The sequence below is a fragment of the Cimex lectularius genome, unplaced genomic scaffold (genome assembly GCF_000648675.2).
Source record: "Cimex lectularius strain Harlan isolate CLEC.00 unplaced genomic scaffold, Clec_2.1 scaffold109, whole genome shotgun sequence".
Taxonomy (NCBI): Eukaryota; Metazoa; Arthropoda; class Insecta; order Hemiptera; family Cimicidae; genus Cimex; species Cimex lectularius.
Window position 1 is genome coordinate 781596 of NW_019392781.1, and position 26572 is coordinate 808167.

A 26572-nucleotide genomic window follows, 5' to 3' on the forward strand; every position below is an offset into this window, starting at 1 on the left:
GCATTGCTAAAAACCACCATCGGATTACAAAAGTTTGCACCTTTTTTAAAAATATTAAATTAAAAGACAGTGTTCGTATGTTACATCTCTTAAATTTAATCTACAAATTTCTTTTATTTTATATTTTAAATTGATTTTATTATTTTGTAATTTACAAGTCTTTTTTGAAACTGGTTATTTACAAGTATTGTTCACTATTACATTCATTTGTCTCTTTTAATAGTTTTGTACAAATTTTTGGGTTTTTTAAAAAACACCTTGATTAAGTTAAGAACATTTTTTTTAAATTTACAGATATACTTTGGCGCACTTTGGCATGCACCATTGTAATTCTAGAGGTTTGTTTACTTTTACTTAATTACAAAATCTAACAATATCACATTATTTATAAATAATTTCTAATTTCTATATTTTAAAATATTTATAGGTAAATATAATTTTTTTAAAATATTAATTTGAGGGGGGAAAAGATCAACAGAAAATAAATATTCAAGACACTCTCAAATATAAATCATAAATAGTTAACTTATTATACAACATTTTCTTGTTTAAGGTTTATGTATATGGAAAAAAGTCTATTTACAGAGTTCTCAGGTAATTTCTTCATCTCTGGGAATTCACCTAAATGAAAGGTAAAACACAAATAAAGAATTTCTTCGTTTTATATCCTGGCAGCTAGGCAAGGTTCGTTTTATTGGATAGTTATATTTGGATCGTTCCATCCAGTTCCGCTGGAGTTCTGTTGTCGCTGCCAAGTCGGCACCGGTCTCGGTTATGCGATTTCTCTCGACAGGCCGGCCTTCAAGCCTCCCTGTTCCTGGTGGGCCTGGGGGGAAAAAAATTAGTACCAAACGCCAATACAAAGAAACGGTTCTACATACTAGAAACCATCATCATTTTCAGGCACGACTTCTCCCACCACTTCTTGCGGCGGAGTCCTTTGAAGAAGGTCATCAGACGTGTCACCTCCTATTGGCAAAAATGAAACATTTATAATACAAAAATAATCATGGGGGGAAAATCGTTAAACAAACCGATATCGTGTATGTGCGATATCCCCGTGTCAACTGTGTCTTTTATCTGCGTCGAAGCACCTTTCGGATCGAGATCTGTCGCCCAGCTGAAGTGCATCAAAGCCAAATGGGTATTCCCAAGTTTTTTATGCACCTGGGACAAAAAAAAAATCGTTAAAATTTAGAAAACGATTTTCCCCGATTCGACGCACTTTTCCTGTTAAATAATAGACTAGACTCTCTTTGGGAACGAGTTCTTTGAGCTCTTCGAGTTCCGTGAGCGCCTCATGGTGCCTATTGCATGAAGCGAGTATTGACGCACGGTGGAACTTGCACAGAGGATTGTTCGGCTCAAGCTGCAACGCTTTGTTCAGCGTTTCCAAAGCCTCATCCTTTCTCGACAATGCCATTTGAACCTTAAAAATTTCAATTTTATAAATTTTGACTTAAAAGTTAAAAAAAAATCCTGAAACATTTCTCCTTCACCTTTTGTTAACAGTAAATGTCAATTATACTTAATATTTTTATTATTAACTATCTAAATTTGTGAACGAAGTTCTGATTACCCATTCATCACATTTTTAAAATTGTTATTTCAATCTTGTTTCATAGAAATTGTTTTTAATTTTAACATTCCCAATAGTTTCATTTTATTCTAAAGACATGCTATTAAATTTTATTACTCCTGTTTTATAGGAGTGAAATGTTTCAACTTACAACTCCTATGTGGCACATTAGCACACAGCTATTGGGATTTATCGAGAGCGCTCGTTTGTAGTGGAGCTCGGCGAGGAGAAATTTCTCCTGTTTTGAATATATCGTTCCGATCCCGTACCTGGAGAAAGATTAAAAAGAGACAATTTCAAAAATGGCCGAGCTTAGCGTGATTAAAAACGAATTATTAATAGTATAGAACAATAAATACAGACCAAGCATTATAGTGCCTTGCGTCAAGCCGTACGGCGTTTCTAAAACAGCTCATGCCTTTATCCAATTCTTCAGTCACGACATACTCGTGACCAAGAAGGGTATAGGCATAAGCAAAATTTGGATCCACCTAAAAACAAAAAAGTTTAAAAAAACTTTTTTTTTAATGGTGAATTGTATTAAATTACCTGTACGGCTCTTTGGAAGAATTTAATCGCGACATCGTGTTCCTTTTGTAACGAATAACAATTACCAGCAGCGCACCACGCCTCTGGGGTATGTTTGTCTAAAGCGACGAGATCCTGCGCCAAAGACGACAACGCTGCATCTTTCTGCAGGTGCCAGAGGGCCGTGGAAAATATTTCCATCTGGGTACACCTTTCTGGCTCGAGTTTCCTAACCTCCATGAACATACTGGACAGGGAATTAAAAAATAAAATAAAAAATTAGGGCCGTGTTGACAATAAAATTTTCTAAAATAATACCTGCAGGCTTTCTTGTAGTCGTTCATTTCGAAATAAGCCTTGCCCAGCATTGCCAGCACCCAGCCGGTGTTACGATGATGCGGCGGAAGGGAATTGAATATCTCTATCGCCTTTTTACAGTCGAATTGTAACAAATGAAGATAACCTTGACCCAATGTGCTCATTAACAGCAAAAGGCCCTCTTGAAAAACAAATTAAATTGTTAAGAAAGCATAAATAAAAACCATTAAAGTTCTTATGTTGCACATGATATAAATTAAATTGATTATAATTAAATATATTCAAATTAACAAAGAAATTGTGTTTTAGGAAACAAAAGTATGACCATTACTAAGTGGAAGAGAGGGAGTAGGAAAGAATAATTACCTGTCAACCAAAAATTAAGAAATAAATAAAAAAAAGTTTTTAATAAATACACTGCCCATAAAAAAATAAATAAATACATATTTTCTCAGCCTTTCAACTCACAGACCTGCGCTAGGTCTCATTTTTTCAAAAATTTTACGCTGAAAAAGATGTCTTTTTGAAATGTTTGCCTAGCTTCAGTCATTCATCAAATTCAAAAATTCTGTAATATGTCAATTTTGACACTTTTTACAAAAACTTCAAATTGAACCCTGGTTCCGAGGACTTTTTCAAAAATATGACCAGGGAATCGACAATTCCCACTTTTTCTTACTTTGACCTTTTGTGATGCTGAATGCTTCTGCTGTCGATAACCACTTGTTTACCTCCTAACGGAAATTCAAATTTTCCTTCCAATTTCACAGGCCTTGTTGCAGTTTGGCTTCGAATAATGTATTGAAACAAAAGGTTTTTTTCCATGAGCAGGACCCAAAAAATGTAACTCAAAAATGATTAAGAAATCAGGCAAAGTGGAAGGTGATCAATTGAAAGATTATTAAAATTTCCTATCGATTGCTACAGGGCGTCACTCAAGGACGATTTCCTGGCTCCACAACTCAATTTGAAGTGTTTGTAAAAAGTGCCAAAATTGACAAGTTCCAGATTTTTTTAATTTACTGATGATTGAAGTTAGGTAAACATTTTACAAACAGCTCTCTTGTTCAGCATATTTTTTTTTTTAAAATGAGACCTCGCACAGGACTATGAGTTGAAAGGCTGAAGAAAAATATGCATTTACAAAGTTTTTGTCCATTTTGTAAAAACGAGGTGGCCAATTTGTTTTTATTAATTAATTTATTTTTTATGGAGTGTCAAATAACAAAAATAGATAGGAAAGAACCAAAGATGGATAATTAAAAAAAATTAATAATAATACAACTCCCCATAAAACGAAGTGGCCAATTTTTTTAAATTAATTAATTTATTTATTTTTTATTTATTTCTTATGGACAGTGTCAAATGACAAAAATAAATAGGAAGTGCCAAAGATGAATAATTAAAAAAAATAATAATAATACAACTCCCCAGCACAGGAGAAGAGAGGAAAGCCAAAACTTAATGATCTCATCTTCCCTTGGAACCCCTGGAGATTGCTGAGCACCACTTTTGTGTTCAATTAAAAAAATAATAAACTACTCTTGAATTATACAACAAAACGGTTCCAGCACTCCATGATGGCTTCTGCTACAAAAGGAGGAAAACCCGACACACTGCCAACGTCCTCTCTCCTTCCATCTCAGGCCTCTTGGTCTGTTCACCTCCTGATTCTCTCCGGACGGTGAGAAAATTCTCCTCTCACTCCTCGGGCCTGGCTGACTCAATTTGTCTACCAGTCATTGCCCTTTTATCTAACTCTGTCCGCTCCTTTCCTACCTGCAGGCACTCCAAAACTCCGATTTTTTTTTTTATAACATAGTTAACATTTTCTTATACAAAACCAACCCTCATTGACCAACATTGGTCCTGACTAGGCTGATTTCTTTTCCCTAGCTTTCCTCTCCTGTCTCCAGGGTTACACAATACCTTACAATGCTGGGGGAGTGGTATTTAATCATTTATTTTAACACCTTTTTTTTATTAACATCTGAAAGGATGATTATTGGAATCGAACCCACTACTTTTACAAATACAACACAGGCACTGTAATAGACAAAACCTCTTAATTTTTAGCTTTTTTTTTAAACAAATCTTACTGCTTACCTAAAGAATGTGTCTGTAAAAGCTTAGCTTGTTCAGTCGCACTTTTATTCTCCTTTTTAGTCGCTTCCGTTATCACAGGCGTTTCGATTATTGTCTCTACACTGCGGTTCCGCTCGTTCAGCTCGGAACAATTGGAACGGGAGAGTGCTTGCTTAGCTAACCTACACTTAGTTTTCCTAGAAGGCGAATTTGGTGTGGCAAATTTGTTCCTATTCGGTGACTTGGTGTTTTCCTATTTTGAGGTTTACAAAAAAAATTAATTAATTAAAAATCCTCCTTCTTAAAATTTTCTTTCCAGGCTTACTTTAACGGCGTAACTATTTGAAAACAAACGAGAAGACCTCCTAACAGAAGGTTGAACGTGAATCGTCGGAGACGGAGCACCACCTGGTGTATTTGACTGGTGAAAAATTGGTTTGGACTGTTGTAAAGGAGTATCCTTTCTCAATAATTGCTTTAAAAAAAAAATATCATAAAATAATTTATAAAAGGCAAAATTGAATTATAGCACTTACTCGTTTAGGGATTACTTTCTGTTCGTTCACTTCTGACAGGGTATTCACAGGTGATATAAAGTTGTCATTACAAGGTGATAAATCTAAGGGTATCACTCCAAAACTAGATTAACAATAAAAATTAAATAGACTATTAAATAAATAAAAGCCAATATTAGAATAAGTAATTGTAATGAAATGAGAGCTCACCTAGGTGTTAAAGGGCTTAATGAACTGGGGAAAATATTTCTATAGCGTATTGCCCGTTTAGGTCGGGTGACTGGTGGGAGAGGTATTGGAAGTGGGCTTTCTGGTGAGAAAGCTCTTATACCAGACATACATAAATTCCCCATGTTGACTACTTGTATTGGCGTACTTGAAAAATAAATAAAACGCTCAATTATATTGATCAGGAAATGTTAAAACTTTATTTAAATTCTATCAAATTTTAAAATTTACCTGATGTTAACGTTGTTATCGTGGTGTATGTTGTTCTGTGATGAGTTGTTGTAAAGGACCGGGGTTTCAAAAATCACTTGTGAATTGACGTAGTTGATAATCGGGTTCGAGCCCGTGACTGTGGACATGCTTTCAAGAGAGTTCGGGTTGAAAGTCTTGTAAGGGTCGGGCCGGTCGCCTTTTTTGCACAGTGTCTCGAACACCGTCCATAAAAACGGGTTGAGCAACAGCGCCTTGCGAGAGGCGTCCACACCCCTCTGATGGCGCTCGGTTTGGAAGCAGACTGTCGCTATGAGTGTCAGCGCAAACGAACTGATGTCGCCGTACTCGGTCGCGACCTCTTCGAGATTCCGGGCTTTGCCGAGTTCCCCGCCCATTATTACACTCTCAGCCTCCGCCACTCTAAAAGAAAAAATTAAGAATTAAGTACACAAAATCTATTTAAAAAAAAAAAAATATTACTTTTGCAAGTCTATGCAGCATTTGGCCAGAAGGAATTTACATTGAGGAGAACTGGAATTTTTTAGCAAAGAATAGGCCTGTGCTAGTTTACCACTCCTGTAATAACAGGTGGCCAAGAGCCAAATCGTTTCCTCGGTCTCGACTGTAAAATTTACAAAAATCAGAATAGCCAAATTTTAAAAGAGGAAATATTTTAGTTAAAACTTGCCTTCAGCTCTCAATCTTTCAGCAAGAAAAATGGCATCATTGTATGCATAATGATTAAGGCAATGCCATATAGCAGCCTGAAAAATAAAAAAAATAAAAAATAGTTAACAATAAAGAAAAAGTTCAGTGCGTATTATAAATTAATTATGCTAATTATTTCACTAAAAGCTGTTTTTATTAAAAAAATTATATTCAAGGTATAAGTTATTAAAAGACTGTTTTCTTATCAAACTTCCAAGGAACAACTACATAAAAACACAGAAAATTTCTACTTTCCATAGTTTTTTTACTCTGTTCCACATAAATGCCAAAGAGAATACGTTAATGTCCAGCAAACGCGCATCAAAATTTTACTTAAAAATCTAGTTTATGCTAACAGCATAAAACTGCTTCTTGTCTGCTTTACATAGACATCAAAAAGAACGACCTAATCATCAGCAAACAAGCTTTAACCCTTTAGAGACGCCAGACCAATCCTAGACAAATAATCGATCTGGGAAAAAAAAATACTGATACTCCTTCATTCTTGGTGTATTCTTTTCAAAACAGGGCAATGTATTAACCTTGTGATTTGACGAGGCAAACAATTTATCATTAACGTTGCTACGTATATACTTACAGGGAGATGTTTTATTTGGGCATCAAAGTAAAGAAACGGCTTTGACCCACAGACCAAAATGAGCAATACTACACTTTAGCAAACATTTAACAAGGATTTATTTATGCTGGAAAACATTCTTCTACTCATACTGGATTCTTAAAATCGCAGTCAAGTAGGATGATCTAATAATTAATAAGCCTTGTAAATAAATATTCTTTTATATAAGGTCTTGGTTGAGATGAAAAAGCTAGCATCACGAGCGGGATTCGAAGCCATGAGCCAAAGCTAAATACGCCGCTGCTCTACCCACATTAGCTATTGTGACTCTGATTTAGACACCAACTTTCCATCTCAACTTACAACCTTTCGAATTTTCCCACTTTTTGCCATTTTTTGTGGGTTCAAATCCCACTCGTGACACTTTTGCATCTTAATCAAGACCTTACATTAAAAAGACTCATTAATTGAAATAAGTAATTAGTGGCTCAATACGCCGCTGCTCTAACCACTTCTGTCGTGACTTCAATCCACTCGGGCAACAACTCACCATCTCAACCTACAACCTTTCGAATTTTCCTTTTTTTTTCATTTTCCCTCTTGCAAATAAGGAGAATATGATAATTAAACATAAATCAATATTGTTGCCTTCATGATTTTTCCCCTTTTTATAGCAATGTCAATTTTTTATACTACCTATTACTTTATTATACCAATCTTTGCTTGGAAAGTTGAAGGGAAATTGGGAAATCTTTTTGGCCTCGATACATCCAAGCTATGATGATGGCTCATCTCAAGCAGTGAATCAACACGAATGATCATGATGGTTTTGAGAGAAAAAAATTATCTATAAGTAAAACTGTCTTCAGTATTAGAAATATTGACCATTTTTGCACTCACGAACACTAGATCAAGGTATGGTCTTTAAGAAAAAGCAAAATCAATTGTTACTGCCAAGCTTGTGACCTGTCTTGAGGTCATCATCAGGACAAAATCATTAAGTATGTCTACAGTTTGACTTCACACATATTGATTAAGAATATTTTGCCCTGATGACGATGAGCTTAAAGTATGTCGAAAGATTGGTAGATATCGAGGTATTAGTCGTGGTGTGTGATATATTGTGCCCTTTAAGAGCTTTTGTAAACCCCATTCTGTGCCTGTAGCACACCGGTGAGTCCTATTTCATCACGGAATTTGATTAGTAGGCCTGGTAGCGCCATAGTTTGTTAACAGGTTTGTCGGTGTCTCCTCTGCTTTTTTGCAGAACCTGCCCTGCCATGTTGGGTTGTACCATCTTCTTAAATGTCTGTTTAGTTTGCAGGGCCCTGTTAAGAATCCTGTTAGGACTTGCTGTTTTTTCCTGCTTACTTTGATACATTCTATTACTTCTTTCCTTCCAAAACTTGTTCGGAAGTTCTTGGATCATTTCTGTCCATTGGGTGAGTTCCATTGTTCCCTCATTTTCTTTTTATCCTTCTGTCCGAGGTATCATCGAGTGTGGGTTCCTAGGTGACAGATGGGTTCGGGAAAGCTTGGTAATAACTGAATTTGCTTTTTTCTTCAATATTGAGGATTGTGTGATTAGATATGTAGAAGAGAGCATTACTGTTTTACAGAGGATTTTGGATTGGGAAATCTGGATGAAAAATGGAATGCTTGGTTGAACCCCACAGTTCAATGCCGTCCAAATGAGTTTAATTATCATCTCATATATCTGTTCTTTTGTTTTGAAGCGGTTTTGATCATTTGTCTAGGAGTGGGAGTGTTGTGTAATGTCAGTTCCTGTTTAGTCTTGTATGTGGATTCCAAGTCAGTCTTTTTTCGATATACAGTCCAAGGTAGTTGGTTAACTATAAAGAGATTTAGGTATAGCGGTGGTTCCATGCCTGAGGGTAAAAGTTTTGATTAAAGCCACAATTTCAAATATTTAAGACATTACAAATAGTTTTAGTCTTGATCAACGGTATATATTTCTCAAAAGCCCGACAAATTTGTCAGAATAAGCCAAAATGTGTCATCGATTTGACTGTTCTGTCGACCGGAAAAGAATCTTTGATCACCTCGACCTAAAGAAAAAATTTCAATTTAATTAAATTTTGACTGTTGAAATAATAAACAGGCGAAAAATTCTTATCTTATCAATTTTAAGTACAAAATTAAGCGTGTTCGCGCTACTTGTTCTCCGATTTGTCACCCGCTGGCGGTTTGTACCAGTTTACGGTAATTAGCTAATCAATGGTTTGAATCTCAACCTATAATCTTTTTTTTTTTTTTTTTCGGGCGTGTCTGATTTTAATGAAACAGTTCAGTCGTAAGATTTCAGTCTGGGGTGTGATGAACCTGTAGTTTGTTACTGTCCGGCTATCCTCGCTGATTTTGTCCGTCGCATTTCGCCCATCTTCGGTGTCTGTCAAGTTTAAGCAGCAAGGCGTACGGTGAGAGGGCTGTCGGGTTTTTACGACCTTTGGCTTTTTTAATTTCACCTTTAACCTGAGCTCAATGCTGAACATGGCAAAACGCGACAGTCAAAATCAGCGAGGATAAGCGGTCCAAGGTAAACTATCAAACTATAGAAAAAGTTGAGACTTTTCAATTAAGGCCGGTTGAGACTGATTGTGATAGATGAGGTATGTTGAGAAACTTATATTGTTCAACAGTATCAATTTTTTTTAATTCAAATCAGGGGAAAGTATAAAAACTTGGTTTAAGTTTTTGTTCTCCCTTGACATATCATTTTTTAATACTTTTTTTTAATTCTATGATTCTTTAATTGACTTTATTTTGTTGAGTCGAGATTTTTTTTAAGTGTGTAAATTTCCTATTTTTTTTTTTTTTTTTTAAATCGCCCAACCTCGGACGGATTATCTGTGTTCAGCTGCTTCAACATAAGATGCAGGATGTCTTATCCTGCTTTAGAAGCTTTTCTTATTACGGATTTTGCCCAGAAACGTTGGCCGGCTATTACGCTATTACGGACCGCGTCTCCAAAACGGCCCTCAAATCCTCCTTTTGCGAATCCCGTGTCATCGGGAATAGAAAAACTGGACACTTTTAAACTAAAACAATTGCAGAACCGTGACCGTACCTGAACAGGCTCTTGTACCAGCATTATATCCTCGAACTGGCCCGTAAGTCCTCCTCTCTACTGAAGATGACGGCGTAGGGATTCTGCTGGTCGAAAATATGATCTCACCAGCATCAAAATACTTTTCTTTCACTGGAATGTTGAAACTTGGCACAACACCACCATCTTGAATGCAATAAACCCAGAACTGACGTGAACCCGGCTGCCTTCTTGAAACGACGGACACGTTACTTTGTGGTTACCCCAAAGACGAAGATCCGACCACTTTTTTTTCTCTCCTTTTTTTTGCCTGTTTGGATTTTTGGGAAATTGTTTCCGCTCGATTTTTAAGGGGAGAAACAGTTGTTTGTCCAGAACTTTGTGAAGTGGGACTTTTTTTTCAAGGCACGGTTAAATTTAAAAACTCCGCCAACAGATGGAGTAAAGTCTCACCTTAGAGATGAACCGTTATCATAGATTCAACTAGATAGTCAAATTGGAAAAAAAATTCAAAATTTTCGACACAGTCAAATGCAATAGCAGTTTTTCGCCAAAATTCCTATAGTTACTATAGAAAAAGTGATCCCTGGCATTCAAGTAGTTACAATCTAAATAAAGAAACTCACGGTCTATAAGAAAAAAAAGAAACATAATAAGAAAGAGCATAAATTACATTAACAAAATTATTCACTAAAGACTTCCTTTGATGCTTCTATGAAAAAATGTACAAAAGAAAAACAATAGTTGTACGCTGGTAGCATAAACTGCATTAACAAATTGTTGGTTCGTTCTTCATGGCTGAATTGTCCAAAATTATTCACAAAATACTTCTTTTGACAATTCTATGAAATAATGTACAAAGGAAAAAACAATAGTTTTACGCTAGTAGCATGAATTATATGCACAAATCTCGGTTGATTCTCCATGCCAAAGTTGTCAAAAAATTATTCCCTCCTGACTTCCTTTGATATTTCTATGAAAGCATGTACTAAAAAGCAGCAATAATTGTATGCTGGTAGCATAAACCACATTAACAAATTGTAGGTTCATTCTACATGACTGAGTTGTCCAAAATTATTCACTAAAGACTTCCTTTGACGCTTCTATGAAAGAATGTACAAAAGAAAAACAATAGCTGTATGCTGGTAGCATAAACTACATTAACAAATCGTTAGTTCGTTCTTCATGGCTGAATTGTCCAAAATTATTCACAAAATACTTCTTTTGACAATTCTATGAAATAATGTACAAAGGAAAAACAACAATGGTTTTTCGCTGGTAGCATAAATTATATGCACAAATTCTCGGTTGATACTCCGTGCCAAAGTTGCCAAAATATTATTCCCAACTGACTTCCTTTTATGCTTCTATGAAACAATGTACAAAAAAAAACCAAAATAATTGTATGCTGGTAGCATAAACCAATTAACAAATTGTTGGTTCATTCTCCATGACCGAGTTGTCCAAAATTATTCACTAAAGACTTCCTTTGGCGCTTCTATGAAAGAATGTACAAAAGAAAAACAATAGCTATATGCTGGTAGCATAAACTACACTAACTAATTGTGGGTTCATTCTTCATGGCCGAATTGTCCAAAATTATTCACAATTCTATGAGTACAATTCTATGAAATAATGTACAAAGGAAAAAACAATAGTTTTACGCTGGTAACATGAATTATATGCATAAATTCTCAGTTGATACTCCGTGCCAAAGTTGCCAAAAAATTATTCCCAACTGACTTCCTTTTATGCTTCTATGAAACAATGTACAAAAAAACCAAAATAATTGTACGCTGGTAGCTTAATTAGATTAAGAATTTGTTGGTTCATTCTCCATGAACGAGTAGTCTAAATTATTTACTAAGGGCTTCCTTTGACGCTTCTATGAAAGAATGTAAAAAAAAGCAACAATAATTGTATGCTGGTAGCATAAACCACATTAACAAATTGTAAGTTCATTCTCCATGACCGAGTTATCCGAAATTATTCACTAAAGACTTCCTTTGACGCTTCTATGAAATAATGTACAAAAGAGAAACAATTGTTTTATGCCGCACTGTCTGATTATTACTCGTAATTTATTTCTTGATCATTTCTACTTGACCTCCATACTTCAGATACAACTTTTTTAAAACTTCTTACATCCAAAAGAATGGGTATTATAAGCATTTTTAAATTTTATTTTATTTCACAAGGAAGAAAAAAATTATCCATTATTGAATTAAAAAAAAAAAAGTATTGTTTATTAAATTAAAAGAAACGTTTTATATAAATTTTGAACATATAAAAAATAATAATAAATAAGTTCAAATTGTGATAAAAAATAAATGTTACACAGCGATCCAATTGTTGCCTAGTTTTCCAAGCTAAAATCAAATTAAAGTTCATCATGAGCATTATGTCCATCGTGCCCAAGATACATGTTAACTGTATTAATTATGACAGAAGGATTCTGGCTTTCTACTATTAAACCTTGTTCGCTGAAAGGTTTAAAAAACAGTTTTAATGTAGGATAACTGTTTATGCCGATGCCCTGGCAGAAAGTGTAGAACCGTTCGCAGTCCAATTTACCGGTTGAAACTCTCCCTTCGAGTTTCTAAAACAAACAGAGTTAAGAATTAAATATTTCTCTTTCTCTCTCTTTTTTCTAATTGATAAGTTTCTTACCTGACTGACTAAAATGAATTCGGGCTCGAAAGCAACGCAATGACCACACCAAGGGGCGTAAAAATCTACCAGCCAAGGGTCGCCCGAACGGATCGCAGCTCTGAGAGTCTCGGGCTGGAGCTCTTTCACGGAAGACGGCAAATAATTGTATATCCACCGCCTCAAACTTTGAGCGTCTCTCTGATATCCAGAGTAAATCCTTTAAAAGAGAAATTTTAAGAATTTTAATCTAAATAAAACGCAAATGTGGATAAGAGAATTATTACTTTCTTTTTTTTTCTTTCTATTGAACAATTTTGATCACTTAATTCCACAATAATTTATTAATTCTGAACAGATTTCTCGGCTATTTAACGGCCTGAACAAGCTGTTGAGGCTTGAAGATCAAATACTGAATCCATTGCAATCTGAAGTCAAAAACTTTACTCACTAGCACTCAAAGAGAAATATTTCGCTCATTGATTAAACATCATATTTCATTTTTAATTGAAAAAATGTATTTTTAACTAAGCCAAACCATTATTTATGTCCGAAAGGAACTAAGAGACAGAATTAAGCATGTTTTCTTTTTTCTCTTTTTCAAAAATATTTTTAACAATCTAGGAGGATTCACAGGAGCTTTCAGTTAATTTTTTAACATTTAAATGAATACATTTTATTGAGTAATCATGATTAATCAAAATCATAGTTTAAGATAATTAGACTGTGAATTATACTTACATGACAGTTAACATCCCTTCAGAATGCATCGGATAAAGCCTAATATGTGGGTAATGTTGGACTCTCTGCCGTGTGCAAAGTGCTTGTTCCTCTTCACAATTCACTTTGGAAATTTTTACGTTTTTGATATCTGACATCATCTATAAAAAAAAGATGTATTGGGTACAGTATGACACATGTGTGATTAAAGATGTATTGTATTGGGTTGGCATAAGTTTTTTCCATTTTTAGAAGAAAAAAAAACTTTCAGAATATAAATGTATTTTATTTTTAATTCAAAGTATAATTTTATAGTTTGATAGTTACCTATCATCTTGGACTGGCCATCCGATTATTTTTTACAGTTAGATGAGTTTTGACATTTTGCCATCTTCAGTATTTGGGACATTTTTCATCTTGTCATTTTGACGACTTTTTTAATGCGTAACGTATCTGACAAAAATTAGCAAGGATAGACAGACCCAGATGATAAGTAACTATCAAACTACAGGCCAGGAGGAAATGTCACAACATAATATCATTGAATTTTCTATAACAAACTTCCCACATTCTGGTAGCAGAAATATCCCTTTTTTTTTTTGTACAAGTCTGATTCGAGGGGACGACTGGGTTGGTGGGTCACAGATTTGGACCAAACTTTTTTTGTTGATTCTACACTCCAAAACATCAGACACATATACACTACTTCTTGTGAATAGGGCCTGGTTTTGTCAAAATTTGTTTTAGAAAGTTGATATTTTCCGTTTTTTAATGCTTTTATTTCGCTGTTCTACTTGCTCAAATCAACTATGTGAATAAATCATTTTACATCATTTTTTTATGGTATAAATATAGTAAAACTATCAAAATTTATCAATAACTAAAAAAATTTCTAAAAACCAAATATTTTTCCCGTAAACTATCAACTCTAACTAGTACTAATTTTTTTTTTTTTTTTTTTTTTTTTAACAAATATGAAATTTCATTTTAGCACCTCAAGAGACCCATATAAACTTTTGTTTGAATTTAAATTTATGGATTTTTTGGCCCCTAAAATTTTACCTATTTTTTAGAAGTCATCAGAATTTCTGATTGAAATGTCTATAATTCAAAAACAACTAGAAGTATTTTAACGTCTTACGTTTTTAACGTAAATGGACCATTTCAAAGAAGAGGGGCTTTTTAACGATGTAAATCCCATAAAAATATAAAAAAGATTTTTATAAGAAAACAGGAAAATTCTTTGTCAGGAATAAACCCAATTTTTTTTTAATTTGAAATAATAGTTTGATTTTAATGTTTGACGCAGTTATAAAATTTCCCCTGATAATTTCTTTTAAACGAATTATCAACTATGAAAATCGGTCCTCTAGATTTTGAGAAAAATCATGTTGTAGCTTGGACTAGGAATGTCAGTTACACATAAGGTCGTCGAAATTATCGGTCAAAATATTAATTTACACCGATTTCCACGAAAGTTGGTTTCTAAGGGTTTTATAATGCTAGAATCGCATTTTCCAATCCAAGTTTTCACCATTTTCTGACATACTTTGCTTACAGAAAGTTTGTTAAAAAAATAAAAAAGAAAAAGAAATATTTTGTTGATTTATCTTTCTTTCTTTTTTTTCCTTGAGGGTATTTTAACTATAAGGCTACATGAACCTTCAGGGTACCAGTGTTTTTGAAAAAAGCCCATTTGTAAGCATTTAATTTACCTTTTTAAATCATACCAAATTAGAATATTATGGGTCGTATTCGAAGAACATTTTTGTATTTATGTTCACCAACAATAAAATTAATACACCAAAAATAATATATGTTTTTTTAAAATCTCTAAATTTATGCTCAATTAATTGCGATGAAAATTCGATTTTGAAAAAAAAAAACATTAACCCAATTAAGTTGATTTATTAAGAATTCCCTTAGGTCTATTTATAATGAAGACGTTGCTATTGGAAAAGTGGGACTTTTTTTATGGATTTCCAATGCGGTGGGTACACGTCCAATATTTTGGAGTGTATAATCACCGAAAAACCGTGACCTGGTTAGATGAAAAAAAATCTGTAAATTCGAATTTCAGAGTGTTTTTGTTCAAAAATTACCTACCTTTTAAGTAGATGTCTAAGGACCGGAACAAGAAAAAATTGGAAACGGCAAGGTCTGGAGATTATGGAGCATGGGGCAACTGTTTCCAGCCTAACTCAGCGATTTTACTCGACGACACTGCCTCTATTCACCAGGTTTAGACTTTTTTTCCTTCAAACCCCCAACCTCAGAGACCAAATAGAAAATAAACCCTTCTAATTTATTCCTGCTCATGGATGAAATACAGCAAGCCAGGTGGTCTTCCTGGGGCTATGAATCAAGTTTCACAACATAACCAAGAGATCGGATCTTTCTTTCTATTGTTATGCGATGAACCTGAAATTTTTCTGATAGCTCTGACAGTTAATTTGTCCTAATCCTTCAATGCCAGTAATAAATCGTCGATTTTAAGCTTGTTAGGCCTTTTACGAGGCTGGTATGACCGAGATTGAACTCATAAAGCAAAGATTATCTCAAATGAGAGAATGAAATGAGATGAATTTTTTCTGTTTCATCTCATGTCGCAGTTGATCAACTTTTTCAACAATCTCTTTCAATAAAGTTTTTTTTCACCCTAGAGCTAATGGGGCTAGCAGGTAATAAAGTCCTTTATAAGGATGAAAGTCAAAATTAGGGGGAAAACAACTTATACCCCCCCCCCCAATATTTACCTTAGCAAGTTTTCTGTATTGTGGTTCCATCTGTTGGCATGGACCACACCATGGCATGTAAAAATCCACAACCCACAATTCGTTAATTTTTTTCTTTCCAACTGTTTCATAAAATGTCTCTTCGTTTAGTTCTATGACTGGAAAAAAATATATATTGTATTTTTTTTGTTCTTTGTTTTAAGTATTTGTCATCGTTACCTTTAGGAGATATTGTGTCTTCGACGAATTCTTTTATTGAGCTTGCCGTCCGGCTACCCATTTTCAACGGTTTTCTTGTTACGTTGAAAAGTAGCGTTGTAGGATAAGAAGTCACACTATGCTCTCTGCACAAGTCGGAATGAATCGTACAGTCGACTGTCGCGAATGTTATCACAGATGATATAAAACTCAGGGAGGCTTTTCTGAGCTCTGGAAGCAGTTTGATACAAGGAGGACACCAAGGCGCATAAAAGTCCACGAGCGTCGGCCCTTCTTTGATCTTCTCTTTAAGCTCTTCAGGGCCGCATTCCCAGAAGTTGACGGCTTGCGAACTTTCCTTCGCGAACGCCGAGACACCGTGAATCGTGAGCGAGCCGTGGTAGAACTCTTTCCCACCACCCGGTTTAAACAGGCCGAAAAGTGGATAACGAGAAATACTGAGCGAGGAACAAAGATTAACGTACCTACCGCAATTTACACGGCCGATTTTAAAATTTGGTAAAGTCGCCGTTAATTTTTTAATCTCCGTGTCTAGTTTCGTCGACGGTCCCATGTGGAAATAAATTAAAAGAGGAGTTTGAAGCCCATTTTCTAAATCATTCATATACTCCTAGAAAAAAATTTAAAAAAATAAAAATAAAGCAATACAAATAAAATAAATTCATCTGTGTTACCTCCAACATATTTTCATCGTAGTTTTCTATAGAAGGTAAAAGGGTTAAAATTTGATTAGCGATTTCCTGCGGCTCTCCGTTTTCTAATGCGTTCACACTCCATGTATCATGCTCTTTCACCAAATAAGCATAACCGTTGTTCTCATCGTTTCTAAATTCGGAACACGGCATGTGTGAGCAGTGAATTAGAGCAACACCGATAAGACCTTTCTAAAAAATCAAAAACGAAATACAATTTATTGTAAATTGCATTTAAAAAGTTTAATTTTAAAATTTTTTTAAAAACTTTACCATCATTGCTGATACAATTTTTTGGTTATCTTTGTCGTGATCGTTACTTTTAAGAATCAAGAGCCAACTGTTGTGTTTCTCCTTGATTTGGTCCCAGTCATTCTGAGTCCAAACGTTAACAGTATCGGTCGTTAATCTTCCAATAATAAAATTTCTCAGCTCTTCTTTGTTTTTGGAACCGACCAAAGTTGTTCTCTACAATATTACACATAGTAAAATCTTACGAAATTAAAAAAAAAAAAAATGTACAAAACTTACCGAAGGAAAGAGAACATAAGTTGGGTAAGCATTGATGTCAGCTTTGTGCCGGCATATCTGCCAGTCATCTTCACAATTAACAGCACCGAATGACAAAGCACCGTTCATTTCTTCCGCCAGTTTAGACCACATGGGTGCCGCATGGTGACAACTCATACAAAGGGGCGAATAAAATACTATAAACCATTGACTAGACTCCATATTTTCCACCGAGTTTTCTATTTAAAAATCAAAAATAAATTTATTCGATATGAAACTACTTAAAGTTAAAATTCCCTACCGAAATCTGAAATCCCAGATAGTGTGATGACATGTGGATCATCGTCGTACAACCCAAATTGGTGCTCGTAATAATAATAACTTTGGTATTTTGTGTGAGTATAAGGCACATCGTCGCCATGCAAATCGTAATGCTTTCGTTTCGCTTCGTCCTTTAATACTTCATAAGCTCGTGTTATTTTCAAGAATTTCTCTTGCGCATTCTTGTCATCCTTGAATAAAATAATCATTATTTAATTAATCATCAGGCAATATAACAAACTGAATAATTATAGAGATCAAGATATATTTTCTTTATTTTGTTACTATTATTAAACCAATATTGGAACTCCCAACCTCTAGGAATGTCTAAAAGATGGGAAATGGTATGGGCATGGTCGTAACAACTAACTCGAGCACCACATGGCCCCTTGACCTACCACAACCATTTTTTAAGCCGAACTGCTAGACATACAAACGAGAAATAAAACATCTGAAAGGTGTAACAATAATCATTCTTTCAGGCAGGCAGCTCTAAAGGTACTCCAAGCCCAAAAAATATCAAAAAACCCTACAAATATCACTACAAGTTCCACATAACAAGTAACGAGGCAGCAGATTCCTAAAAAAAAAGCCTCAGAACAACAGATAGGCCCAAATCCATATTGTGTAATAAACCATAGTTGCAATAAAAGAGAACTTGAATCTTGGGTAATAAAAAAAAAACAATAAATACTGAGAGTAAAAATCAGGAATGAGGTAAGCAAAAAAATCGCAAAAACAATCCAGTAGGAGAAAGAGGAAGTCTTACTTAACACAAAGGAATTAAAAATTATTTCCAGGATATACTCCAGTTAAATATCTCATTAAAAAAATAGGACTATCAACAGATGGCCCTGCAATAGCTATGGTACCATGGTACCTGGGAAAGCAGCTCTTGAACCACGCAAATCTTGATACCACACCCCTCAGAATTTTTACTTGTTAAAAAAAACTTATCTTCCAAGATTAGCATTAGTATTCATTAGTAGAGATCAGCACAAAAGTTGAAGCTATGACTCTATAGAGGGGAAAAAACTGTAAAAATACAGAACCTGAAAGCCTGGAAAACGTGATAATACAAAATGCTAGTACGATTTAGCATCAGCCATACTAGAACAATGCACGATAATGGGTACATTTATAACACTAAAATTGGTGTAAAATTCAAAATGAAATTCAAACTTAAAAAGTTGTCAAGTCTCAATGGATTCATCAGCAAACTTATTAGGAGAATCACGGTCTTTCTTTGGTTCATATTTAGCATCCCAAAGAGATACAGTCGACTCTTGTTAATTTGAATTTCTTGATAATATGAACTCCTCAGCAGGTCACTTCAGTAAATCGGAAAAATTCTGTGCAATTTGATTCACTCGATAATGCAAAATATTTTTCATAACAGGGGGAGAAAAAGCATGCTATTAATCAAATTGGTGCCACTTCCCATCTTTATAATTTACACTTTTTCGTTTATATTCGTCTAAATTTTGTTTACTTCCTTACAGCCTGAAGTTTCTTCGAAGTTTTACTATGTTTATATACATACAATCTAAGTAATAAAATGGAAAAATGCATATCGACTCTTGACAATGTTTTTTTTTCTTTCCTCTTGATAATTTGAATTATTTTTGTGGCCCTAGGTTTCAAATTATCATGAGTTGACTGTATCGTGCGTCCAGTATGCATTGTGGTTTGAAATAGATGTTCCCCTCCTATTTTTGGCTGTACTCTCTTGAGCTCCTACCTTATCCGTTCCTACAACCTCTGGAATCCCCTACCTAACTCTATTCGCTGTGCCTCAATTCTTCCCACCTTTGATTCTTTCCGACTACCTCCTGTCCCTACAGTTGAACACCGAGGATGGTTAATTTTCCACCGTAATGATTTAATTTAGTACACTTCATTTCATTTTTTGATATTATATCTAAATTCACTATTTTTCGTGGTTTGCTTGACTAATTAATATCATTCAATTAATTAAGGGTTTTAGTTAAGATAAAAAATCAGTGTCACGAGCGGGAATCGAACCCACAATCTTCGGCTTGATACCGCTACTCTACCACTTGAGCTATCGTGACTCTTGACTCGACACGCCCCTTTTGTATGGGGGTTCATGGTGAAAAAAGGGGTTTTTTCTCTGAATAGAGGGATCTAATAAATTTCCAACTGATATGTATCCGTTTATGGCTCGGAAGAAAAAATATCACATTCAACTTTTCTAGTGACAACTTAAACGAAATCTACACGGGGAACTTCACTGTGAAGAGTGTAGAATGAATAAAAATAAAAGGACAGTTGTTATCGGCCTCTTCTTTTCAATGAAATGACTGAATAAATAAATAAAACAAGTCAAATTCTCTTTCGAGCCCTAGGAATATGAATTGCTTAATTTTTTCTTTTAAGCTAAGGATCGAAGTCATGATAGCTCACGATTTCTAAATAAATATCGATTAACAGTGACTAATAGCTCAAGAGGTAGAGCAGCGGTGTATCTAGCCAAGGGTCGTGGGTTCGAATCCTGCTTGTGATATTGACTTTTTTATCTCAACAAAAAACCTTAATTAATTGAATTATATCTAAACCTTTATTTATACACTGCCGGTCAAAAGTTTAGGTCCACCTCAACTTTTTGCAATAAAAGAAGGAAAATAAAGATTTCAAACAAAATTTGATTAACACAATGATAAGATATCTGTGAAAATAAATGGATTAATAATGGTAATGTAGAATAAAAAAGATCTATATAAGCTAAATATAGATATATATCTATATGATGTACATCTATATCTGGATAAGCAGTTACTTAAATAATAGGATCCAATGTTATCATTAATGATACCCCATCCGATCCCATTGGTCACATCTGGTGTTCCGCAAGGAGGACATTTATCGCCTATATTATTTATAATATTTATAAATAGAATTAAATAACTTAGTGATGTGGTGCTCAGTATAGTGTGGTACTCACTTCCATCGTATTGGATGTCTTCTAATCTGTGATTATAAGATCTGTGATATTAACTTTCATCACTAGACTCCATAAAGGACCTAGGGATAATTTTTGATTCTATGTTAATGTTCCTTGAGCATATAGAATATATAAAAAACAAAAGCCTAAAAATGCTAGGTTTTGTTAAGCGTAATGTAACTAATATAAATAACATTAACATCATCAAAAACATATATTTCACTTTGGTCAAGTCCCACTTAGAGAACTGTTTGGTCACCCTATTACTAATCATATGTATACTTTAGAAAAAGTGCAAAACAAATTTTTACGATTCTGTGGTCTCAAACTACAAATACGCCTTGAACCAATGGCCAAACCATTCAACTTAGATCCCAATTAAGGATAAATTCACTAGAATCTAGATGATCAACTGATACTCTAATATTGTTCAAAATAATTAACAATAGAATTAAATGCCCCTCTCTACTAGAAAAGATAAAATTTCATGTACCTGCCTATAGAAATAGACAAACAGAATATTTTTATATAGCACCATAAAAGCAATTATACGAAAAATGCTCCCCTGGAAAGGGCTTATAAAATACTAAACTGTGCAAACAACCAACTAGATATATTTTACCAGTCACAAAACTGTTATAAAAAAGAATTATTGTCAATTTTAAACCACTGAAGGAAAGAAGGTATCTATTTAGGTCTGATTATACTATTTATAATGTATTTGTTATATTTGTAAATGCCTCTATTATGAAGTTTATGTATACATACTGTGTAAATGTAAATATTTTCCACAAATAAATATATTATAAAGATATTATATGTTTCTTCATCAAAAAATCCCCCCTTGTTTGTCAAGACGGCTTGGACTACTCGTGGTATTCTGTCTCTAAGTTTTTCTAATTTTTCAAAACGCATGTTATTCCAACAACTTTGGAAGAGCTCCCATAAGTGTTTTTGTGAACATTGAGCAAGAGTTTGGACATTTGTTACCAGTTCTTCCCACAGGAATTCAATTGGATTGAGATCCGGAGATTGAGCTGGCCAAGTCATGTTCTTCAAAACTCCTTCATTTTCTTTTTCTTGTAAATCACTTCTACAAAATTTGGAAGAATGTTTAGGATCATTATCTTCTTGCATAGTGAAACCAGAAGGGATTGCGTGGTCTTTGTACATCTCTTTATCGAGTATTCCTTGAATTTGTACGAGATCTCCTTGTTCAAAGCCCGAGAAACACCCACACACAAAAACTGAAACCCCCCCCTATGCTTAACAGTCGGGATTATGCAGGAATAAACTTTTCTGATGGGGTACGACGAACCATAATCCTGCAACTTGATCCAAATACCTGAAACTTTGATTCATTGGTTCAGAGTACTTTTCTCCAATCCTCCAGTGTAAAATCCTTACGAGCAAGTGTCCACTGATATCTTTTCTTCTTATTAGCAGGACGCCAAATGGTTTCAGTGTACCGACACACCCCAACAAGTTGCCCTCCCTGAGTCTCCTTGGTACAGTTGAAACAGAAATTGATTTTTTGGTGATAGTATTAACCTCAGCTCTAATCTAGGGGTCAATGAGTCTCTGTCCCTCTTGCTTTTCAAAATAATAAATTTATCTTCTTGGGTAGATGTTATTCTGGGTCGTCCTGATCGAGCTTTGTCATGATGAGAGTGTCTCCTCGAAGCAAGCAATGGTGTTATGGGCCCCTGTTTTTGAAATTTTTAGTTGAGTGGCGATTTGTGCCATGTGCAAATCGCACTGTGAAGTTCGACAGAAAATTCCTTCTTTTTACCGATTTTTGTAAGTGAAAAAAGAAAAAACGTAACAGACAATTAAAATTTTCAAACTTTGTGGTCTGAAACATAAAAAAAAAACTAACGACCAAAAAGTACTGTGAGATAGAACGGAATTTAAACAAAACTCTAGACACAACAAACACATTGTTAATTCTTAATTAATTCTTAAGGATTATTAGGGTGCTGTCATTGACAGTATATGAAATTCTTCTTAATTGCGATATTTATTTTTCTCGTAATTTTTGTTACATCTGATTAACAGAATTGACCGTAAATGCAAATTTCTACAGGGTATTCTATACAACCGTGTATTTAAAATTAGACTTAATCGCTGTTTTAAGTGGTCATAAACTTTTGACCACCAGAGTATATTCATTTTGACAAGAATTGTGCCAATTTTTTTTTTTTTAATTCAAGAGGGCCCAATGCACTAGAATAAAATGTATTTTCTTCTTCTTCTTCAAAAACAAAACAAAACAAAATACCAGCTTATATAATAAATTAACACAAGACAAGTCAATAATCTCTGATAATCATGGTTGATTCCTGCACATTTTATAAATCGGAGTCATTTTGACAGTTTCAAGCGGGATATTTTTAACCAGCACGATGATCAGGAATTCTGCTAAACATCCTTCAAAATAAAAATTACCCTTGCTTCAAAAAAATACTAAAATCCCATACTTACTGAATTTTTGTCGGGGTGAAGTATTAAAGCGAGCTTTTTATACGCTTTTCGGATTTCCTGATGCGTGGCCGATTTCGAAACGCCCAACAGATCGTAATAATTACTTCCAAAAACAAACTGCGCAGAGAGTAGAATCGCTATATGTAAAATAAACCTGGGGTGCGGAAAAAAAAATCGAGCTTTAAACATAAAGAAACATGCAAAAATAAAGACAGTCTTACGTTTTATCTGTCAGCATTATTTGTTTGTTTTTATTAAGGATTAAAAACTAATTAAAGCTTCATTCTTCCTGTTCTTTCAGAAAAAAGATTCCCCTAAAAAAAAATAATAATAAGTGAGATAAGTACACAGAAGTATATGTCTATAGATACACACCAGCAAATCATACTGCAGTGGCGTTGAAAATCTGACGAAGATGTTGTGCCAAAAGACAATTTCCATTACTGCAAATATGTAAATTTTGTTAATTAAAACCAATTATGAAGCTTTAAAAATGGGTTATTTTTTGTTAACACAGGCTTTAAGCTCTTTATACTATTCTTTAGCAACTTAACATACAATTCTTTGGCCAATTTTTATGGTTGTCATTAGTTGCAAAGGCAGTAGTATGGTTTTATTATTCAAATTTGTAGTTTTATGATAAATTAAATCATTAATTTAGAATTTAATGCAAAATACTATACCGGATAGGACCTGGAATATACTTAAAACTGCTTAAAAGCACATGAAACAAAGGAATATACCGGGGTGAATGGAACAGATGCTGTGTGGGTGTAAAGAATAGATTAAAAAAAGATAAGGAATTGAAAAGAGAGGAAAGAAATCAAATCGATAGGAAGATACTAAGATTGTGTATTTAATTCGTAGAACTTTTCAATACCGTGTGTAAATTTTCATGGAAACGTCTTCGCTTCTACTGAAACGGAAGATCCGGAGATCTGAAGAATAGAGAATAGAGATTAGAGAATAAGAGACTAACCTTCCGGGTTCCGGCGTTCAGGTACATTTCGTCCCTTCTCTTGGCGCCCCGGCGCATCCGCGTACGATCTTCTATATAACAAACATTTCTTTACAATTTATCTAGCAATAAATTGCCTATTTATTACTCTTATTGGAAGACTTTTTATTACTTTTATTGACTTTATATTTCATTTTTTTTTAACAAATAAATTTACAATTTACCCCCTCCCTAGTGAGTACCGCCCTATACTTATTTTTCTATCTAAAGCATTTGAGAAGATTTTATTTAAACAAATTATCCTTATTTATTGAATACCATGCCCTTATATTTAATTTTCAATTTGACATCCGAAAATTTAATACTTATCAGACAGCCCTACTCAAAATCCCAGTTGATATTCACCTATGCATTGGTGTACTATAGTTCTGCTTGATTTTTCCAATGCATGCTTCATAAATCATTATTTGCTTATTTAGAAACTGATACATTTTTTCTTCTTCTACTGCTACTAATCACATTCCTCCTATTTGACAGAACTGAGAATAAAAACATCAAATTCTATCTCCTCTCTCAATTTCAGCTGATGTACCCCAAGGCACCATTCTTGGGCCTTTACTCTTTTCCATGTTTCTAAATGATCCATTAGTTCTTAATTTCTCCTGATTTTATATTTATGCTGATGACAGCTTTACATTCAATGTCCAACAAGTAATATTTCTGAAGTTGTCTCTCTGCTCAACAATGGCCGACATTCTGTCAATCAATCATCAGGACATAACGGCATTCTTTTAAAACGTAAAACCCCAGTTCTTATTAATTTCCAATAAACCCATTAATAAAAATTGCCTATCTCCTTCTCATATGAATAGCTCCTCCTATTAATTTTTGTACTAAAGTTTAAAATATTGGTGTTATTTATTCTTTTTAATGTAAGGTATAGGTTGAGGTGAAAAAGTTGGTGTCATGAGTGGGATTTGAACCCAAGAGCCAAAGCTAAATATGTACGCCGCTGCTCTACCCATATGAGCTATCGGGACTTCGATCCACTTCGACACCAACTCCCCATCTCAACCTACAGCCTTTCGAATTTTACCACTTTTTGCCATTTTTTGTGGGTTCGAATCCCGCACGTGACACTTTTTCATCTCAACAAAGACCTTACATTAAAAAGAATAATTAATTGAAATAGGTAATTAGGTTGAAATAAGTAATTAGACTGCTAAACATATAAGAATTGGTATTATTTTTAACTCCAAGCTTGCATGGTATGGCTATGTTAGCTCTATTATTTTTTTAATATTTTTAATTTGTAAAGGCATAGAACTGCTAAGGGTCATGTTGCTTTAAAACATTTACTTATGCAGCCTCCTCACCTCGCACGCAAACCCGGAGGGGACATGACCCGATGGAGGAGGAAACCCAGAAGCCAGCCACAATGCAGCAGGATGAGCACTATAATCAGCATGATTTTATCATTTTTATTTCAGCTGTACTGTAGAGGTGTGCATAGGCTATGAACATCCACATCCCTCAAGAGCCATGGTTTCCGTTCTCGACCATGTGCAAAGTGTGTATGCGTGTATAAAATATATGTATTATTATTATTAATTAATAAGTTAGGTTTTTTAACCAAATATTTTTTCAGGTAGCCATATAGTATTATGGACTTTTTCTCTTCTGTGTTTGTGTTGTTACTCTTAACACCCATCCATTAGTGGCAAACTCATATGGTATACTGACAGCTCTAAAACTGACAAGAGCATGGGAGCTGGAGTCTTCGGGTCGAATCCAAAGACTCAACTGATGTTAAGCCTAGGTAAATATGCTACAGTTTTCCATCAATAGCATAAATAAAATTTTTCATAAATTCCATAAAACATAGCAATTGCTCATTACACCAGGAAAATAAAAATTCTAGGAATACATTCCAGGAATATATTGCCAGAAAATATAATACATCCTAAAATAGATCCTTAATGAGTCTAAAGTTGGTGGAATAATACCTCAGGCATGAGGCATGCTAGGAGATTCATAGAAACCAACAAAGGAATTACGGGAAGGTGACTGCAACCGAACCAGGATTTTGGTTTGACTCCTGACTGCACCATATAGGAGTACAGATAGATGTGTATTATATGCATATAATGCCAGGAAGTGGAGGAGAATGCAGAATACATTTTATATTTTTGTGAAGGTCTTTATTCCTGGCTCCATTTTTTGGGAACTTGCAACACGTGTGTCAATTGAGCCCCCGGTGTGCCAGTGTTCTTCCATCGAAGAAACTCATTTTCAAAGGGGGTTGGGAACAAATTCATGGTCGCTGAGATCCGATCCCGCCCCATTGATGAGTGTCGGGTCAATTTCTTTCAATTACGGTCACTGGTCTCTTTTAGGCATCAGAAAAAGTCCAGAAGAGATGGTGAGGATCGAACCCACAACCATGGGATCTTGCAACTAGGAAAAGTTGCAAGATCCTACGATGAGGAGCTATTTGCAAG

General features: G+C 34.5%; 2 protein-coding genes, 1 long non-coding RNA gene and 1 other non-coding gene across 7 annotated transcripts; 1 reads left to right on the plus strand and 3 right to left on the minus strand.

The window, feature by feature from the left end:
- Positions 1–655: 655 nt before the first annotated feature.
- LOC106665956 (cell division cycle protein 27 homolog) lies at positions 656–10238 on the minus strand. The gene is made up of 16 exons (XM_014392782.2): positions 9840–10238; positions 6155–6230; positions 5947–6088; positions 5485–5886; positions 5236–5400; positions 5047–5149; positions 4836–4985; positions 4532–4763; positions 2426–2606; positions 2129–2354; positions 1943–2070; positions 1731–1848; positions 1226–1429; positions 1035–1167; positions 882–969; positions 656–826 (listed from the first exon to the last, which is right to left on the minus strand). Coding segments are annotated over exons 1-16 (2373 nt in total). The 5' UTR covers positions 9864–10238; the 3' UTR covers positions 656–825.
- LOC106665958 lies at positions 8906–25886 on the plus strand. The gene is made up of 3 exons (XR_001340364.2): positions 8906–9381; positions 25439–25641; positions 25720–25886. It is a non-coding gene; the product is annotated as an uncharacterized LOC106665958 (long non-coding RNA).
- LOC106665957 (dnaJ homolog subfamily C member 10-like) lies at positions 12077–24132 on the minus strand. Of its 4 annotated transcripts, none has more exons than XM_014392785.2 (13): positions 24093–24132; positions 23489–23556; positions 23335–23427; positions 23114–23267; positions 17645–17855; positions 17365–17582; positions 17107–17301; positions 16816–17025; positions 16142–16751; positions 15944–16080; positions 13209–13348; positions 12489–12687; positions 12077–12417 (listed from the first exon to the last, which is right to left on the minus strand). In XM_014392785.2, the coding sequence occupies exons 3-13, from the start codon at positions 23349–23351 to the stop codon at positions 12199–12201; spliced, it is 2310 nt and encodes a 769-aa protein (XP_014248271.1). In that variant the 5' UTR covers positions 23352–23427; positions 23489–23556; positions 24093–24132; the 3' UTR covers positions 12077–12198. The 4 variants fall into 4 exon arrangements, 3 of the variants coding, with proteins under 3 accessions (XP_014248271.1, XP_014248269.1, XP_014248270.1); XM_014392783.2 differs by lacking the exon at positions 24093–24132 and adding an exon at positions 23994–24086; XM_014392784.2 differs by lacking the exon at positions 24093–24132 and adding an exon at positions 23797–23953.
- Positions 19669–19739, minus strand: Trnastop-uca. The gene has a single exon. It is a non-coding gene; the product is annotated as a tRNA-Sec (tRNA).
- Positions 25887–26572: the final 686 nt, after the last annotated feature.

What these genes read in the sequence shown, in the direction of transcription:
- LOC106665957 (XM_014392785.2), bottom strand. An exon ending in TTCACCCCGACAAAAATTCA is followed by an intron (nt 17,856 to 23,113) that starts GTAAGTATGGGA and finishes ATTTTATTCAAG; the next exon opens with GATGACAAGAATGCGCAAGA. An exon ending in GAAGGGATGTTAACTGTCAT is followed by an intron (nt 12,688 to 13,208) that starts GTAAGTATAATT and finishes TCTCTTTTAAAG; the next exon opens with GATTTACTCTGGATATCAGA.
- LOC106665956 (XM_014392782.2), bottom strand. Translation starts at nt 9,863, where the DNA reads ATGCTGGTACAAGAGCCTGTTCAG. An exon ending in TCTATTATTTAACAGGAAAA is followed by an intron (nt 1,168 to 1,225) that starts GTGCGTCGAATC and finishes TTTTTGTCCCAG; the next exon opens with GTGCATAAAAAACTTGGGAA. An exon ending in ATCGCACATACACGATATCG is followed by an intron (nt 970 to 1,034) that starts GTTTGTTTAACG and finishes TTTTGCCAATAG; the next exon opens with GAGGTGACACGTCTGATGAC.